This window comes from Myxine glutinosa, chromosome 4 (assembly GCF_964187855.1).
Source record: "Myxine glutinosa chromosome 4, kmMyxGlut1.1, whole genome shotgun sequence".
NCBI classification, from domain to species: domain Eukaryota; kingdom Metazoa; phylum Chordata; class Myxini; order Myxiniformes; family Myxinidae; genus Myxine; species Myxine glutinosa.
The window spans coordinates 206,710,793-206,730,577 of record NC_136264.1 but is presented as its reverse complement, the minus strand read 5'-3'; the positions used below and the strand labels follow the sequence as shown (position 1 = coordinate 206,730,577).

The window sequence follows — 19,785 nt, the reverse complement described above, 5'->3', positions numbered from 1 at the left end:
TTTTCCCTGCTAGAGCGGGGGTTAGCCTTGCGGTCCCCATGACAATCTTCTCCATTTTGCCCTATTTTCTGCATCTCTCCTTGTTAACCCCCTTGCCCGCATTTCTTCTTCCACCATCTCTAGCCAAGTCTTTCTCGGTCTTCCCCGTCCTCTACTTCCTTCTGCATCAATTTCCATCACTCTTCTCAACCAGTCACTTTCATCCTTCCTCAACACATGACCAAACCATCTCAACCTGTTCCTCTTCACAGCATAAATCACAGGCAATATTCCCATCATCTTTCGCAATTCATCATTTGTCTTCCTCTCTCTCAACGATACTCCGCACATCCATCGAACCATTCACATTTCCACCCTTTCCAGCCTTCGTTGCTGCTCTACATTCATTACCCATGTCTCGCTTCCATAAATCATAACACTTCTCACACATGCAGCACACACCTTTCCCTTCAGCTTCAACAACACTCCCCTCCTCATCAGCACGCCACTCAGTTCCCGAAACTTCTTCCATGCACATCTCACTCGAGCAACCGTTGCCGAGTCTGATCCACCTTCTCCATTCAGCATGTCTCCGAGGTAGCAAAATGTTTTCACACCTTCCAGCTTCACGCCGTCTCCAAGATCCAACTCAACATTTCCTCCATCTGCAGCTCCCTCTGTGCACACCTTACATTTGAATGTAGCTGCCACACTGGTTAATGACCCTCTCAGACCACTACATTTTTGATGAACCCACTCAGCGCACATTGTACATTGAATGGAGTTCACTCCGACACCCTTCCTGCACACAGCACACGGCCACTTCCCAGTTCTTTCCGCCTCACCACATGCTTTACCACTTGCCATCACCTTCGTCTTTCCGATATTCACCTTCAGACCTTTTGTCTCCATACATTCCTTCCACTTGTTCATCTTTTCCTTCAGTCCATCCATACTTTCTGCAATCAACACCAGATCATCTGCATACAACAACTCCCACGGTAAACCCTCCGTTTCGTTCTGAGCCAGCACCTCCATCACAGCTACAAATAGTAGTGGACTTAGTACCGACCCCTGATGCACTCCCACCTTCACGTCAAACTCACCACTGTTCCCGTCCTTCGTCCTTACAGCTGTGCACGCTCTTTTGTACATTGCCATCACTACTCTGATCAACCATTCCTCCACTCCTAACTTCCTTAATGCCCATGTCAATACTTTGCGTGGAACCCTATCGAATGCTTTCTCCAGATCAACAAACCCAAAAAACAACTTCTTCCTCTTCTCCATGTACTTCTCCTGCAACTGCCTCACAATGAAAAGCGCATCTGTCGTTCCTCTTCCTGGCATAAATCCAAACTGCATTTCGTCGATCTTCACTTTCTTCCTTATCCGCCTCTCCAACACCCTTTCCAATGCCTTCATTCCATGCTCCAATAACTTTATCGCTCGGTACGAGCCACACTCCAGAGGGTCACCTTTCCCCTTGTATAGAGGGACGAGGGTACTCAGTTCCCAAGCCACTGGAATGCGGCCTTCTTTCACCACCAGATTACAGATCTCTGTCATTCTCTTCACACCCCAACTTCCTGCTGCCTTCAACATATCTCCCACAACTCCCGTCGGCCCTCCCGCTTTTCCACTCTTCATTGCTTTCATCGCTTCGTCAACTTCCTTCTCAGTTATCTTCTCTGCCGGTCCTAAAACTGGGTTACTCTCTATGTTGCCATCCCATTCATTCTCTGTATTCAACAGCATTTCCATATATCTTTTCCATCTTCCTTTAATTCCATCTGGGTCGACAACGATTTATCCCACTTCATCCTTCAAGCAACGCACCCCCATCACATCACACCTCTCTTTCGCTATGTGCTTTGCAATCCTGAATACTGCTTTCTGACCCTCTTCCGAATCCAAGCGTTCTCCGAACATTTTCCTACATGCCTCCTGCGCCTTTGCTACCTCTTTCATTGCAGCCTTCCTGGCTGCCTTATAACTTTCATACTCTGCTGTTTCTGCGCCCGTACCCTTCGCCTTCTGCCACTCCTTGAACTTCTTCCTCTTCTCGTCAATCCTCTTTCCAACTTCATCCCACCACCATGTTTCCGAGTGCCTCGGTGGTCCTTTTGTCCATCCACATACCTCACCAACGGCTCCCAACAGACTAGCTTTCATTGACATCCAACCACTTTCAAGCTCAACCACATCATCCTCTACCCTACTCAGCCTCTCTTTTAATGCCTCCCTTACTGTCACCTCTTTCAACCGCCATACCTTCATTCTTGGTTGGTACTTCACCCGCCGAGCTCTCCTCGCACCTTTCACCCTTATGTCGCAGACAACCAAGTTGTGCTGTGAAACAGCCTCCTCCCCCGGGATCACCTTTGTGTCCCGGAGGTGCCCCCTATCTCGCCTACGCACCATCAGGTAGTCAACGGTTGTCGTCAACCCACCTGACGTGTATGTAACAAGCTTATTATCCTCTTTCTGGAACTGAGTATTACAAATCAACAAATCAGCTCCATCAGCAAACTCCAAAATCCTTTCACCTTCTCCATTTCTCACACCATATCCGTAACCCCCATGAACTCCCTCAAAACCATCCATACTCCTTCCCACATGTCCATTCAGGTCTCCTCCCACCACAACAACTTCCTCATCTTTCACGTTTTCCATCAGCTTCTCTATCGCACACCAGAACTTGTCCTTCTCTACATTGCTTCGACCAACCTGCGGAGCATATCCTGAGATGACGTTCACCAAGAGCTTTCCAATCATCATTTTCACCATCATCAACCTATCACTCACTCTAGTCACACTCACCACACCGTCTACAAACTCCTCAGAAAACAGGACACCAACACCATTCACGCCCTCCGGGCACCCTTGCCACACAAACTTGTATTTCTGTCCCTGCCTACCCTTCACCATTCTCACACCACTTCCCTTCCATCTCGTCTCTTGCACACAACATATGTCCACTCTTCTTCTGACCAATACTTCCACCACTTCTCCTGATCTCCCTGTCATTGCCCCTACATTCCATGTCCCAAACCTCAGAAACCGATCTCCACTTCGGGCTGCACCCTGCCAATATGTAGTTGTAATTGTCATGGTTCTCTTTTTGAGGCAATGTTTTTATGGCCGGATGCCCTTCCTGACGCCAACCCTCTTAGTCGTCTCTTACGACACGCAGGGATACGGTGTACCTATTCTGACCAGGGTACACACTGGGAAACGTTTAAAACATGGAAATTCTGGGGGGGGGGGGGGGGGGGGGCGTCAGCATCACGGCTGCGGTTTAAACATATTCCAACAATATCCAAACAGAACCATGAAAACCATGAAAAACAATCTGGGAAAGGTCTCCAAGCGAGAACGTGGATTTGAGAAGGAAGGAGCAGAGGCGGAAGAGAAACGAGATACAGGGGGCGGGGCACAAGCCGAGACGAGGAGGAGAGTGAACAAGCACGTGTCCGGGAGGAGAGAAAGAATCAATATAGAATCAGCATCACGGCTGCGGTTTAAACATATTCCAACAATATCCAAACAGAACCATGAAAACCATGAAAAACAATCTGGGAAAAGTCTCCAAGCGAGAACGTGGATTTGAGAAGGAAGGAGCAGAGGCGGAAGAGAAACGAGATACAGGGGGCGGGGCACAAGCCGAGACGAGGAGGAGAGCGAACAAGCACGTGTCCGGGAGGAGAGAAAGAATCAATATATAATTCTTTGTCTAGGGAGGTGAGGTGAGGGGGAGAAAATAAAATAAAAGAAACAAGCAATACAGCGAAGGAATTAACCCAAACCGACAAAACACCGACGGGGGGAGGGAAGCCCCAAGTTACCAGGCCACGCACGAGGTACAACTCAGAAAACGATTAACTGCACACAAGTTTGTACGAATTACAAACCAATACCAACCAGCAACACACAATAACACGTACACAGCAAAATAACCAGTGGAAATTTGACAAAGACAAGAATGGGAAAACACTTAAACTTCGATGCCGTGGAGAGCTCGAAGTACGCTTCACTCGCCCGAGGAACCGGAAACCGGACGTCTAGATCAAATTTGTGCAGCCTCTTTCTCATGGTAGACTCTTTCACTTTGACATCAACAGTGGCAAGAGCTACCTGTAGGTCCCGTGATGACATTCTGGGGTTCTTAGAGACTTATTTCAGCATCTTGCGGTCTGCTCTCGGGCTGAACTTGCTGGGGCGGCTTGGCCGCAACTGCCAATATCTATCAATGTTGGCAGTTGTTTGGAATCTTTTCCACTTGTAGATGATCTTCTGGACAGTCGAATGATTGATTTCAAATTGTTTGGAGATCTTTTTAAATCCCTTCCCAGACTAGTAGGCATCTATAACCTTCTTTCTGAGGGCCTCAGAGAGCTCTTTTGATCTAGGCATGGTGACGCCGCACACATCAACAACAAAGAGCAAACCAAACGAAATGTCTGAGGTTTAAATAAGACAGGTTCCTCCAAGATCCTCTCTAACGATGTTCTAATCATTTGCACCTGAGCTGGTGCACCTGGTTCTAATTTTAGGTATTTGAAGTAGTGATAAATGTCGGGGTGTACTTACTTTTTCCACATGCGAAATTTGCATTTATGTTTATTTAAATTATACAATGGACTACAAAATGTAAATGTTTCATGATGTTTGTTATATTATATCACCTTTATCTTTGAATATTGTTGAAATGAAGATCAAATAGCTGTATGTTGAAATACAGACTTGGCATTTAATATGGAATATTTTTTTTTTCTTGACTTGGGTTTACTTTCTTAACTCAGTATATCAATCTGGTGAGTTTCTTTTACACTTTGGTGATTTATTTGTTGAAATAACCATGTCACTGATTGTCTGTCGCATCAAGAAGTCAACAACAGGATTATATCACGTGGCGTGGCAAAATGTACGGACAGGTGCATTTGATGATTGGCTTCACAGTCGGGTATACAAGGGTTGTTGCATTCTGTATTAGTGGAAAACAATTGCTGCACGTCTCCAAAAGTTATTGCCGCTTCCTCTGGAGATGGTCCGTCAACTCGACAATGCTGTTTGTCTTGGAGTGGTGGCTTTACGAAATTACGGTATGAAACAACGTGCTATTGCTCGGCAGTATGGCATCACTCAAGGTCAGGTGTCAAAGATCCTGAAACGAAATGCTCAGAGGGGTGTCCCTACTCCAATACCGAGGTCAGGACGTCCCCGCAGAACCACAAGGAAGGATGATCGCCAGCTGCACCGGTTAGTCCGCAATGGCCGTACCAAGTCAGCTAATCGGCTTCGGGCTGAGTGGCAGCAACTGACAAATGTGCCTGTATCCAGAAGGCTAGTCAACCAACGACTGGTTCAAGCAGGCTATCGTGCCAGGTGTCCCCTGAGAAAGCCACGCCTGACCAGATAACACCGCCAGCGCCGATTGCAGTGGGCCAGGGAGCACCGTCAATGGCAGCCAGGACACTGGAATCACGTGATCTTCAGTGACGAGTCTAGATTTCTGGTCTATCGTCAAGATGGCCGCGTCCGAGTGCGCAGACAAATGCATAAAGCCGACAACAAAGATTGTATAGTGCCAAGAGGCCAAGCTGGAGGTGGTGGGGTGACCGTTTGGGCTGCTTTTCATGCAGGGGGCAAAACTGACCTGGTTGTTCTGAATGGAAACCTGAACCAGTTCAAGTACAGGGCCATTCTGGAAGAATCATTGCTTCCATTTGCTCGTGCAGCCTTTCGAGGAAACTGTCTTCCAAGATGACAATGCACGGCCTCATCGTGCTCGCATCATCCAACACTTTCTTGCTGACCGTGGTGTAGAGCATATGGAGTGGCCTGCCATGTCCCCGGATATGAATCCGATAGATAACTTGTGGGCAGAATTAACGCGTCAAATCGACCACTTGGACCAGCAGCCGACCTCTGTGCGTGAATTGCAGCAGGCTATTGTCACTGCATGGCAAGCGATTCATGTCCAAACCTTGGCAAATCTCGTGAACAGCATGCCTCAACGTGTAGGTGCTCTCCTGAATGCTCGTGGGGGTTACACGAAGTACTGAACTGTAATTTTACTGTCCATAATCCCAGTCGTAATTTAACTTTTGTTTTTGTTAAAAAAAAAATTAGGCTAATGTGCAAAATAAATTGATACTTCTGGAAAATGTACAGAAGTTTAACACAGTACTGTCCATGAATTGAGTTCGATATCATTTTACATCACTTTCAAGGATCAATTTATTTGCTTCGAAATGTCAAATGTTGTTTTTGTTTCTTTTAAAGGTCACATTAACATAATCTAGAATAATTTCAACATAATTCCAATGAACATTTGGTTCTAAGTCATCTTGAAAAGTAAGTTCACCCCCACAAAAAAAATAATCCATATTAAATGCCAAGTCTGTATATATTGAAGATTTTAACTATAGAACTGATACTATTAGAAGAAATATAGAACTATAGAAGATAGACTATTCAGCCGTTGTGGAGAAAAAGGGGTTTTTGTGTTTTTTCACGAAAAACAAGATGGCGGCCGAACCATGTGACGTATGACTTCGAAATTTTTTGCAATCTGAGTTTTTTTAACGAAGCATCTGAGAAAAAAATCCCATTTTCAGGGGAGAAAATTTTTTGTTTGACGAATTCTAACCTCTTAACGTTAGCATTTTTAATATACTCGATACACATGTCTTTTGTTCCCATTGAAGAGTTCTTCAGAATGAGCCATTCCTCAAATTTTTCCATTGGGCCGTTTCGGAGATACAGAGGGGAAAAGTTGAATTTGTTTTACAAGATGGCGCCCATACCACGTGACCTATGACGTCATCATTAGCATTAAAAAATTCTAGGAGCCCAGGCGATCATTTGATGAAAATTTCCTGTCAATCCGACCAGCGGTTGCTGAGAACATTAATTATGAAGTTTTCGGAGGTGCAAAATAGGGCGGAAGAATAATAATAAGAAAAACTCTAGTAGTAATAAAAGGTTACTCTCCATTTCATGGAGAGTAAACCTAATAAATCTTTATTGTCCCATATTCAGGGAAATTTCAGGGAATTCAGATAATAATAGTAATAAATCTTTATTGTCCCATATTCAGGGAAATTTCAGGGAATTCAGATAATAATAATAATAAATCTTTATTGTCCCATATTCAGGGAAATTTCAGGGAATTCAGATAATAATAGTAATAAATCTTTATTGTCCCATATTCAGGGAAATTTCAGGGAATTCAGATAATAATAATAATAAATCTTTATTGTCCCATATTCAGGGAATTTTCAGGGAATTCAAGGAATAATAATAATGAATCTTTATTGTCCCATATTCAGGGAATAATGATAGCTGACATCCTGTCGGAAACTATGCCCTGGACAAATGAATAAAAGGCTTCTTCTGTAGAATCCCACATTGAAATGCAATCCTTCCTCCAGACTCAGGAAGTTCAAGAGAAAATTTAACTGGAGAGACACACCATGCAAAGAGAATGTTCAAGGAGTTGAAGAGATTTGTACAGCAAGGAACTGTGAGCAATATCAACTCAAAATCAACGGACAGACCAACTCATTGTGGATGTTCTTTGCTGAGAACTCCTGATGTCATTGGGAGGGTCCCACATTCGATTGGAAACAGTCCAAAGTTGCTCCGCCGCCACAGTCAATGACTTGGACTGACAGTGTTAAGTCTCAGGAGGATTCTTCAAGACATAAAAGTTTGTCCATACAGAATACAAGCCAGCCACAAACTCACTGACCCAGACAAAAACAAGCATCTCAAAATGGCGTAGTGATTTGCGGAGAAAATCGAGGAGGAGCCAGGTTTTCTCAATGTCTTCTGGTTCTCTAACGAGGTTCACTCTTTGTTGAATGACCAAGTCAACTCAAGGAACGATGTCTACTGGGGCACAGTAACATGTGATGAGGTTTGCCAGGGACCCTTACATTCAGTGAAGTGTATGGCCTGGTGTGCAATGAGCAAGCTTGGCATCATTGGACCATTCTGGTTTGAAGATGAGGACGGTAATGCCATGACCAGCAACTCTGTGGTGCTGAATGAGTTCTGGACTTCTCTTAGTTGAAGGATAAGCTTTCGAAGAGAAGAACAATGGTTTCACAGGATGGGACAATACCTCACACCGCAAATGAGTCCCGTGAGTGAGTGACAAGCCACTTCGATGAGAGAGCGATTGGCTGACGCTTAAGCGTCGAGTGGTCTCCACATTCCCCTGAATTATGAGCCGACTAGAATGTTATCTTTGGGGATATCTCAAAGACAATGTGTACAAGGATAACTCTGGAGGCATTTTTGAGCTGAAACAAGCAACCACAGAGAAAGGTTCGGTCCATCCTACTTGCCCATTGTCAGCGTGTAATCAACAACTTCGCCCGTCGTGTTCAAATCTGTATTCAGCACAGGAGGTGGAAATTCAGAGCATGTGATCGACCGAGTGCCAAACTGAAGTCTTACAAGTTACCTTTCTGTTATTTGGCACACCTGTGTCACACAAAGTGTAGCACATATTCCTGAAGATTTATTTAATTCAAAATAAAAATGAATGTATTGTGGATTTTTTTTATGGGTTTGGTTTTTTTTTTATCACACCCTGTACCATAAGATGAAATATTACAACAATCTTGCATTGTGCGGCCGGATAGAGGGAGACGCTCTGAGCCCCATCGGACAGCAACTGCAGCGAATCGTCTCTCGCTGTTCTTGTTGGATGTACTACATCAACTACAGCCACGACATCACTCATATACTCCCTGCACCTCCACAGCCTCCTGAGGATCCACATGGACAGCAAGATCCCCTACATAAACAAGAAGGTGAGGATTTGGCAGTGATTTTGCATCATATTTACTTGGCACATCTGGCTCTAAGCATCTTCGTTGCACCATGTATTCACCTGTTTTCCATAAGGCCTAAAATGCCACTTACTTATAATATACTCATATACCTGAAAAATAATGACCTCAATGCTTTTTGTCCCCCGTCGCACCGTGGAGCGAAAGGGGGACTATGGTTTTCCCCTCTGTCCGTGCGTGCGTGTGTGCATGCGTGCGTTGAAACTTGTGAGCGGAATATCTTGAAAAATAAATGAACTACTAACTTCTAATCCGGTGTGTGGGTGTATCTACGCATAAGGAAGAACGCTATTGAAAATTGGGTCGCCACGTCAAAATCCAAGATGGCCGCCGCCATGTACGTCTGAACCTTGTGAGCGGAATATCTTGAAAAATAAGCGAAGTACCAACTTCTAATCTGGTGTGTGGGTGTGTCTCCAACCCACTCGCAAATATTATCGACTCTTCCATGTTTCCTGCGTCTTCCACTTTGTCAACTCACATCACTTCACAGACGGGGGACCTAGGCGTAACGCTTGTTCTCTTTGACTGTGAAAGGATGAAGTTATTTGCCACTTGAAACATGTACCCACACTGTATTTTGTATGGATATGGAGAATCTTTGCACCAGTTCTGTTAGTAATAGTACCTGGAACGCATGAATGAAAGGGGAACTGAGATTGAAGAATCCAAACTTTAAATGCACAGTTAGTCATCTTTAGTTTGGCACCTGATGGGCTCAACTTTGTGATATCTGGAAAAACCATTTTCTTGCAAGTTTTGTGTGATCCAATATCTCTCAGTAATGCGGATTGACTGTCGATCAAGTAACTTCACTGGTTACTATTACAGTTTTTTCATGCGTACAAGCACAAATTTTATTCAAATGATAGGAAAGCATTTTTGGTGATCATTTTTCATACAAAATCAGAAAAAGATCATTTCCACCACAAAAAATGCAAGGTAATGTAAAGGGAATGTGTGTGTCTCCTTCATAATTCCAAAACCATAAAACCTAGTGGCCCGAAACTTTGCATGCATACTAAGGGAACTCCATGGGAGTGCATGGATGAAAGTTGAGTGTTTGGGTAAATTTAAACACCCCTTTTGAAGATAATTAACGGCCTTTTTAAATTAAAACAAAAATCGGCTTTATCATTGGTCAGCCTGTGATCCCTTGCAGGGGTCCAAAGCTTTGTTTCGGTGTGCTCAAAACTCCTTGCCTTAGAACAGGCTGCTATGTTTTCTGCACGATTAAGCACTCAAATTTTTTTTTTCACTTTCCTCACTCGCATCATCGAATGTCTGATCTTCATTCCTACAGATCACTGTATATATCACTTTTGTTGGTGCTATCGTTTTAAATTAGGAGCTTGGAGTGATTTTATGCATTATACGATTAGATTTCCCACGATAGCCTCTCACAGACTAATTTAAGTACATAATCAAAATCTGTCTTCTGATTTGAGGATCGGAGCTGCTGGACTTTTACTGTCGAAATCTGGAGTGAAATCTGAAAAATTTAAGAAATCACCGATTCTTATATCTGAAGCGCATATGTGTATTTATTTAAGGAAGGCTATGTATGCTCCCACCTCCATATTCAGCAATAAAAAGCCCAACTTTTTTCAGATTTCAGCCTAGATACCTATATAATTGGTGGGATGGGAAGCTCCGATCATCAAATATGGTATCAGATGTGAAAAATAACTGTTCCAACGATCGTTAAGACAGGTGAAGGAGTCATGTGACATCTTCAATGTGCTAATCAAAATAGTACAAACACCTCGCTTTACAGGTAATTTTACTGCTCATCTAATGACGTAACTCTCCAGGGTGAAAGAAGAGTTTTTAGAAAAAAGGTTACCACCTTAGATTACTTCTTGAAATATCCACCCTGAATTTTTTTTAAAACAAGTGATTTTGATCCATATACCTACACAATATAGTTGGTTAGAAAGTGCGTTTCGATTGTCTGACACCAAAACAGATTGTGAACATCTTTTTTCACATGGTCAACTTTACGTGGGCTAAACAATTTATATATTCTGGCCTTTGAAGGAAAAGAAAAGCATTCAATATTGTCTACCTAAAGGGTTACAATAACATGTTCAGCTTTGTTGATGTTTCTGTTAAATATTTTGCAGGTTGATAAATAAAATGTTTGTCTCTAAACATGTGCTTAATTGTGGTAGTCCAATCGATGTATGTTAGATCCCGGGCAAAGCCGGGTACCCAGGTGGGAGGAGGAAGCGAAATGGGTGGGAGGTGTTGGGTGGGAGGAGGGAGGGGAATAGGTGGGGCGGGAGTCTGGAGGAGGGGCGGTGGGTGGGAGGATGGAGGGAAAGGTCGGAGGTGGCAGGAGGGAGGGTGGATGGGGTGGGAAGAGGGAGGGAAAAGGTGTTGTGGGAGTCTGGAGGGATGGGCGGGCGAGAGGAGGGAGGAAGGGTTGGGTGGTTGGAGGGATGAGGCGGGGCGAGAGGAGGGAGTGGGACAGGCGGGAGTCTGGAGGGATGATGCGGAGCGTGAGGAGAGATGAGAATGGGTGGGAGTCGGGCGGGGAAGGGTGGAAGTAGGGACCCGGCCCTTGCCTGGAAATGCCAGGTACCTTTGCTTTCGCTCTCCCCTCCTTCCTTGCTCCCTCCCACCTCCTCCCAGCTCTCCCCACTCCCCTCTCCCATTCTCATCCCCACTCCTCCCCCACTTACATCCCACTCCTCCTCCTCCTCGCTCCTTACCCCTCCTCGCTTTCCATAAATTAGAACATCAGTATCGATTGAGTAAACATAGCATATGAGACTTCAACCTGTTCTCCACATCAAGAGCCAGGACTTCAGATGGGAATACAAACAATAAACTCGTTATTTATAAGTTGCACTTTGAGCATCTCAAATCCTTTTTTTCTGTTCTCAGGTGCTGTGGACACCTTCACTTTGATTCACAATGACCTGGAGATTTGTACAAATCCTGCACAGTATGTTATGATTTTGGACATCCTCAACAATCTTCTCCTTTACGTTGAACCACGACGCAAGGTGCAAGCTGTTGATAATTAAGGGTTCTAATGGTATTTTATATGGCAAAGGAGGAAGCTTGATGATTTTGGGTTGTAGTGTAAATTGAACAAAGGTTTTTAAAAGATTAGATCAATGTCACTGGATATAGAAAATGAGTTTAACTGGGAAGAAAGAGACAACAATTATCAAGGAAACAGTGAACTGATATTTTTTTCCACCACCAACAAACACCACCTTTTGATTGTATTTCTGCATATGAAAAGTTTTAATTTATAAGTGATCCTTCACAATAATTGAGATAGGGCCAAAACGATATGTAGCATGATATTTCAAAAGGTTATGGACCGATTATGACAAACCTTGGTCTGGCCTATCAGTGTGATACAAAATATAAACTGTTCAGCCTGGCAGAGGTATGCTCTCTACCGAGTGCCATTCTAGTATTAGCCGTTACCTTATTGGCCTACATTTCCCAGGGTATCACTTTCGGCACCATGATATTTTGATTTCAAAGCGGCCTTCACTGTTAGGTCTGCTCTTGTTCAGGCACACAGCGAGAAAAAGCAGCGAGTACGTTTTCAGCTTGAGATATCAAGTCATCCTGAGGAGCAGCGAAGTGGTATTCTACACCTGCAGGAAGCGCTTCGTGCTCAACTTTCACAAACACGACAGCTCGAAAGAGAGATTTACAACAATCATAAGGTATATGTTCTTCATTTGGTCAAATTTGGTGGGAGATGTATATTTAATATTGCTTAAAAAACACCTGCATGCTACATACACAAGGAAGGAGCAGTTGGTAGAAAGGCAGAGGTGTTTGTAAATGGACAGCTTCTTGCGTTTTAATTGAAGCCTCGATACAACTTTGTCCGTCTTATCACCATGTTCTATTGTTAATTCTGAAATATCTCTTGCTGTCTTCAGGATCTGGAAGAATGTGGTGAGATAGAAGAGTTGGTACAGAGAATCCATGACCTACAGGATAAGTTGACACAGGACAAGGCTGATCTGCAGGCTCGCAGCGAAGAGCTCAATATTCTGATCAGGTCTGACTGAACTGCACTTTTTCAATTTAACGATCTAGGCCCATGGAGGAGCTAAGTGAGAGAGGATAGCAGGTTCACAGACTGACAGAGAATCAAATTGGAACAGGAAGACCAGGACATCACACAATGGTTGATTTGCAGAAAGGAAAGGGGTTGGTAGGAAGTGGAGAGGTCAGAGAGAGCAGCTGTGGCTATGAAATGACGCTTGACATGACGATGGGCAGCACTCTTGAAATACTGGAAGTGACGCATGACACGACAATGGGCAGCACTCTTGAAATACCGGAAGGAGGGACACAAATCGACAGATGTAGAGTTTGTTCATAGATGAGAGTAGATGGTGCAAGTGGAAGTGAGCATTCATTTTTGAATTGAGGAAGGTTACCAGGTGTTGTATTCTAGAAGAACATCTTTGATCTGTGTAAGTTGGAGGAGGATGGTGGGACATTACGGCTGGAGGATTGAGTGAGGCCCAAATTGATGTAATATAAAACTGAGTCCATCAACCTGCCCATGACGAGTGAGAAGTTTGGTCTCGGACTCGGCTTCTTGCCAAGAGTTTAATTTATTTTTTTGTGTACAGAGTCAAGGCTTGTGGAAGAGATAGACCACAGAACAGATCAGGAAGCAACATAGCAGGAGAAGCGGAAAAAAACAGAGACGGATAAACAAGGGTTGTGGGTAACGATGAGGGTGTAGAGGAGAACGCGAGGGGTGGCCGAGATGGACACATAAGCAAAATTTGAGGGTCGGGGTTGGTTAACCAGTGTAGAAAAGATCATGGTTTTGGATGGGGGATTATCTGAGATGGTGGTGAACAGTGGTCTTGATTACCTGGATGGAAGAATGAGATTGAAGAGAATGTGGAAGGTGGTTCCACATGTGGGGGGAAAAAAGAGGAACGAATGAGTGGAAGTGAGCGTTGATTCTGGATTTTGGGAGTTTCACTGGAAGGGGGTTGCTGATGGACCGTGGGCGTCCTGCAGATAGCGGAATTTTGGACTGCGTCCCTTCTTCGGCAGCAATATAGGAGCAGCTGCACAAGCCCAATATGGTGACAAATACAAGATGATGTATTGGATCAAGGCCTTATTCTTGTGAATAGGGATGATGTTTGCATCTTTCCAAGATGATCGCAGGAGTGAGCGTAGACATGAAGCACAGGTGGTCACAACTTGATAAAGACCTGGAGAAGAAAGAAGAGTGAGTACAGATGAAGGGCAGGTGGTCAAAACTCTCTGCCAAGCTCTCAGGCCTATGCTAGATGGCATCACAATGTCTATCTTAGCCCATGGCGTCTGCTATTTTATTTGGTCCGCTTGCAATTTGACTGGAGGTTAAACTTTGAGCTCAGCCTGCATTGGCCTACCTGATATCCCACCTGACTGAGATCTTCTAATTGTCATCCCAATTGTGTTATGCCTGCATGTGTGTCTGTCTTTCTGTGTATTAGTGGGAAAATGTACAGCATCCCATAATGCCTTGCAGTACCAACCCACTAGATCTTAATTTTGTTCCAGATGTTTCAAAGACTACCAGGTGCAAAGGCAATGGGAGCGGGTTGGACGTGCGGCCGACGAGGGAAGCGTGGTGCGTCGTACAGAGGTGCAGTTTGCACTTGCCGGCTGGCAGCTGACCGAGCAGGACGGTCAGCTGGGCATTGCCGCACTTGAGCTGCAACGTTTTCTCTACAGCAAGGTATTGCAACAGCTGGATGGAGCAAGCAGAGGAATGTAACTATATTGATGCTGTTTGCAGCAGATTTGCCCTGCACAAATTCCCGGCCTTCTTCAACTGTCTACCTACTCCGTCTCACTCAAACTCGTACACGAATGAATGGTTTCATGAATACAGGGGTAAAAGTTTGAGGGAAATTGAGTGTTGTGATTGGTCATGGGAGTTGTGTACACTTCACACTGCAACCCATTTACCATTTACCACTGCACTGACTCCAGAGCAGAAATCAAAATGTACTTTCTCTTAGGTGAACAAATCTGATGATACAGCAGAACACCTTTTGGAGCTTGGCTGGTTTACCATGAAAAGTCTACTTCCCAGTTTCCCTCAGGTGAGACCATCATTTTCAGGATTAAACCAAAGTATTGTGCTCTTCATTTGATGATATACAATAAAACAGGAGTGTCTGTCTGTCTGTTTGTCCATCCCCGAACTACTCCCTCAGTTTTGGGACTTGCCCCGCCAAACTTTCTGTGGAACCTTCTATTACAAATTTTCTTGTTATCTGAACAAAGTTTTTTTTTTTTTTTGTTGTTGTTTTTTGGATACAGGATCGATGCTCGTGAAAGAGCTAACATTTATCACACAAAAAAAATCAAACAGACACACAAAGTATATAATAAGAGGAGCGGTAGAATGACCGTGCAGAGTGCAGATTTCACGTGCAGAGCAGGATTTTAGGACCTGTTCGCTGATGCCGTCAGGTCCAGTTGCAGAATCAGAGTCGAGGATTGGCAGAAACTTTTCCACCTTGTCAGGAGGAAAGGACACAGAGTCCAGGAGCAGCTGGGTTTGACTGGGTACAGTGGGTACAGAGAGAGATAGGTTTGGGACACAAGATTTAGAGGCAAACACAGAGTTGAGGCATTCGGCTTTGTCATGTGCGGTGTCAGCTGTGTAGCCATTTGAGGTAAGCGAGGTGATGGAGGTGGAACAAACACCAGAAACAGATTTGACCAGATGCCACCAGGATTTGGAAGAGGGAGACAGATAAGAGAGTTCGGTCTTGAGAGTAGAGAGATAGTACTTCCTGGCTCTCCTGAGGGTGGACACACACTTGTTTCGGGCTTTGTGAAAGGAAATGAGATTGCCTTCTGTTGGATTTGCTTTCCAAGAGGCAAAGGCAAGTTGTTTCAGGGCAACTGCCTCACCACAAGATTCCGTGTACCATGGACGGGAGGAAGGGTAAGACAACTGAAGACGAGATGGGATAAATCTGTGCATGAGAGAGAGCAATTTACTTTGAAAGAATTCCCAGGATGAGTTGATGTCAGAGGTGGTAGAGATGGGAGACCAGTCCAGATGATTGATGGCTGCTTGAAGACCGTGCCAGTTGGCCTGAGTGAAATGCCAGACTCGTTGATGCTGAGTAGGCTCTCTGAGAATGGTCAGAGAGATGTCCACTTTAAACAAATTAACAAATTAACAAAACAAATTAACAAACAAATTAGCAAAACAAACAAACAAATTCAGAAGTTTAAACAAATGAACAATGCATTATGGTGATGTAGAAATCTGATTGAGAATAATTCGAAAAATTTGAAAATGTTTAATTTCTCTAATTATAAGCGGAGGTTAAAACCAAATCAAACGACACTGAGCTTCATAGAGAATCGGAAGTGAATATTGCTCACGCCATATATAATCAGCAAGGTTGGTTGAAGTTGATGTGTGCTGACCTCCAATTAGATGGAAGATGACCTCCAGAAAATGATAGAGTGAACAGAGCAACACGGTGTTTGTGAAGTACAACACGTTGAATTTTGATAAAATCCGTCAGCGAAGCGACAGGTAGAAATGCCGTGTATATAAATGTGTATACGAGCATTCGTTGTTTTACGATAATTTTCACATTCATTTTCTCTCTAAATTATATATACTAGGGCATGCCCGTACTATATATATGCCCGTACTATATATCTATCTAAAATTATATCCCCCCCCTCTATTTACATGAAATGGTTTGGTCCATTCGCAACGCCAAAGCGAACGGCGAACGGCTTGCGAGTACAGTGACAATCCCCCCCCTCTATTTACATGAATGGTTTGGTCCATTCGCAACGACCACAGAACCCCCCCCTCTATTTACATGCAATGGTTTGGTCCAAAGCGAACGGCTTCCGGAGTTTGGTAAAGAAATCGCCATCGCGTACACAAACGCGCAGGAAAGCGAATGAATCGCAAATTCGTTTTTATTAGTTGTAAAACATAATGCCCAATTATTCAATTATCGCCAACGTATTTTGGTTTTTTGCAATTTAATCGCAAGGAAAAGTAGAAAGAGAAGAGGGGAAAAAAGAAAAGCCTTCCCTTGCTGCAAACAGCTGCTGCAAACAACAACAACATGGAAGGCTGCACTGTCCGGAAGTTGGCATATCGCAGTTACGATTATTTTAGTGTTAATGGCCAATTATTCAATTAGCGCCAACGTATTTTGGCTGTTTGCAATTTAATCGCAAGGAAAAGTAGAAAGAGAAGAGGGAAAAAAACGAAAAGCCGTGCATTAACGCATTAACGCTTGCATTGCATTAACGGTTCGGCACACGTGATAGCTCGCTGCTCTCTGATTGGTTGAAGCGTTTTTTGGACATATCTCGGTAAGTAATTGTCCGATTAATATGAAACCTTGAAAAGGCACATCCTCGGGTCCCCAGCAATATACCTGGCAAGTTTCAAGTATATCGGACCCGTGGTTGTCGAGAAACAGCGGTCACAGACAAACACACAGACAGACACACACACACACAGAGATTACTGGAATTATAGATAGATACGTAGTTACCGGTGAGGGAGTGCACAGTGCTTCCATTATTTTCTGGTATGACACGTGTGGTCGGTAGTGACACAGTATGTCTGACTCTAACCCCCAACCCTCTCCCTGTCCCAGCCCCAAACCCTCTCTCTCCCTTATTTTCCTTTCCACATTTTATCTTCTTCGTACGAAATGTTTTCTTTTTTTTGTGGAAATGATGTGGAACTCTCTGTCTTCATTGTCCCTCAACCATCTATTGATTCAGGAGGTTATCCGTCCCCAGAAGTCTGTGGCACCTGGGCGGCAGCTGGCTCTTCGTATATTCAGCAGGGTGGGCCCTCCTGTGGGTGGCATCTCTGTTAAGGAACATTTTGAAGTGAGGAATCTTTCATATGTTTCAAGAATATGTTTAGTTTGAATTTTGCAAACAATTGTCTCACAAAATGACTTTCATCAAATAAGAAAGATGCTCAAGCCTCTTTCCACTCGAAAATTTTCTGTTACTCATGAATTTATAGGGAAGGTGATTGTTTAAGATTTTCTTCTTTAAGGCAAGGAAATCAATGCTTTTAAGTCTTCTTATACTTGCTTTCAATTTGTTTTATGCAATACTTGTGTTGAGAAAACCAAGAAGGCTAATCGCAGCTGCAAAGCTAGGCGGACAAACATTGAGTGCTTGTATTACAATATGTCAGGTGTTCCTGTTTCTTAAGTTTGCACTGAACTGTCACAAAATATGAAGTGTTATGAGGCAGTGCTGGTAATGATTCTGCAGCTTGTTAGTCCCGTACCGGTTTTACCAGATCGGACTATAGGTTTGCTCTCCGTCCATCCGTCCATCCCACCTGTGGTTTTTCAGACCTTTTCCCACACCCTTTAACATATTCAACTGAAACTGATACATGGCTTTATTATGATAAATTACAGAACAAGTTCGAGTTTCGGGACATTTCATAATTTTCCCCAGAGTTATGCCCTTCTTGGACATTAATAATGTCCGACACATCGGTCGGGGCCATGTATTGAAAAGCAATTCTCACTTATGTTTTAAATACTGCACCTCTATATGATAGCAAACACGGCGAAAAACTTTTTACATTCCTAATTTATGTTTTGCTATTTGCCGTAGTTGATCCAGCTTCGTGTTATACTTCAAATCGACTGATCTATAAATGAAGGAAATAAATGGGAAAATTAGCCAATTTGACTTGTACTCCGCATCGACTTGCAGACTGAAAGATACGGTACATTGTGATGACTTCACAATGACTTGCTTTTTGTAATTTTTTTTATTTTTTAAAATTGCACACAGACTTGAAGCTCGTGGAGGAGCTAGAACACAGGACAGACATGACATAACAGAAAGAAACTGGAACAGCACTTGGTAGAGCGCATACCTCCACCAGGCTGAATAGTTTACATTTTGTATCCCACTGATAGGCCGGATCTGGATTCAGATCGGAAACAAAATCGAATGACTTGTTCTTGTCGCATAACGAACTCATCCACGTGGGTTTGTCATAATCATCAACAACCTTTTGAAATATCATGCCGTATATCGTTTTTGGCCCCATCACTCAATAGTGAAGAATCACTCAACAAATTTAAAAATTATCGTATCCGGATCTGGATCTTCACCAAAATCGAATCGATTTGTCATTGTCACACATGTCATTGTCACACATTGTCACACAAAACCCTGGTGTTGGGCTAGCGGCTAGGGTGCCGGCTTAGGATCCTAGGATCCTGGGTTCGAATCCCGGTCGATCGCTGAATTAACGCCAGGGGGGTTGACTCAGCCTGTCATCCTTCCGAGGTAGGCTAATTGAGTACCAGTTCACTGGTAATTCCCTGTTTGTCGTTAAAGGCGGCAAAAAGGGTTAGCGTCAGGAAGGGCATCCGGCCGTGAAACATTGCTTCAAAAAGGGGACCAAAAACAACAACAACAACAACCACGGTTCCCGAAAAAGGCCAACCCCCGCTTTGCGGGGAAAAATGACCTCTAAAGGTGGTTATTTATACACATGGAACCTGTTCACCAAGTTTCATCCGAATCCGTCCATTACTTCTTGAGATATCCTGGTCACAGACAGACAAACAGACAGGGGTGAAAACATAACCTCTGCCCACCTTCGGTGGTGGAGGTGGAGGTAAACAGTGGCAATATTGATGTGTGGGGAGAAACTCATCAACAGCAGGGCAGAGGGACAAGATAGAGAGAGACCTGGAAGAAGAAAGGACACAGGGAAGAATGAGACCAAGGGGAGGAAGAGGAGGACACAGGGGCTGAACATCCTGGGTACAGGTGCTAACTAACAGAAGTGGAAGGGAAAACTGGGGAAGAAGAAGCAGAAATGTAACAAAAAAATTGCCTTGGTGATTGGACAAAGTGGATTTGTCACTGC

At 43.8% G+C, this 19,785-nt stretch overlaps 1 protein-coding gene across 3 annotated transcripts in view; it reads left to right on the top strand.

Annotated features, from left to right (window-relative positions):
- Positions 1 to 19,785, top strand: part of LOC137425659 (bridge-like lipid transfer protein family member 2) — a 193,457-nt gene that overhangs the window by 148,075 nt on the left and 25,597 nt on the right. For 2 of the 3 annotated variants that reach the window (XR_013623278.1, XM_078776940.1), the window contains exons 31-37: positions 8,640 to 8,810; positions 11,742 to 11,863; positions 12,392 to 12,547; positions 12,770 to 12,891; positions 14,412 to 14,589; positions 14,876 to 14,959; positions 17,646 to 17,756. Coding sequence is in view for 1 of the 3 variants with exons in the window: in XM_078776940.1 (XP_078633066.1) it covers positions 8,640 to 8,810; positions 11,742 to 11,863; positions 12,392 to 12,547; positions 12,770 to 12,891; positions 14,412 to 14,589; positions 14,876 to 14,959; positions 17,646 to 17,756 (944 nt within the window). In the remaining 2 variants the exon portion in view is untranslated. Of the gene's footprint in view, positions 1 to 8,639; positions 8,811 to 11,741; positions 11,864 to 12,391; positions 12,548 to 12,769; positions 12,892 to 14,411; positions 14,590 to 14,875; positions 14,960 to 17,645; positions 17,757 to 19,785 lie in introns of those variants that run through there. The other variant, XR_013623279.1, reaches the window with a different exon arrangement.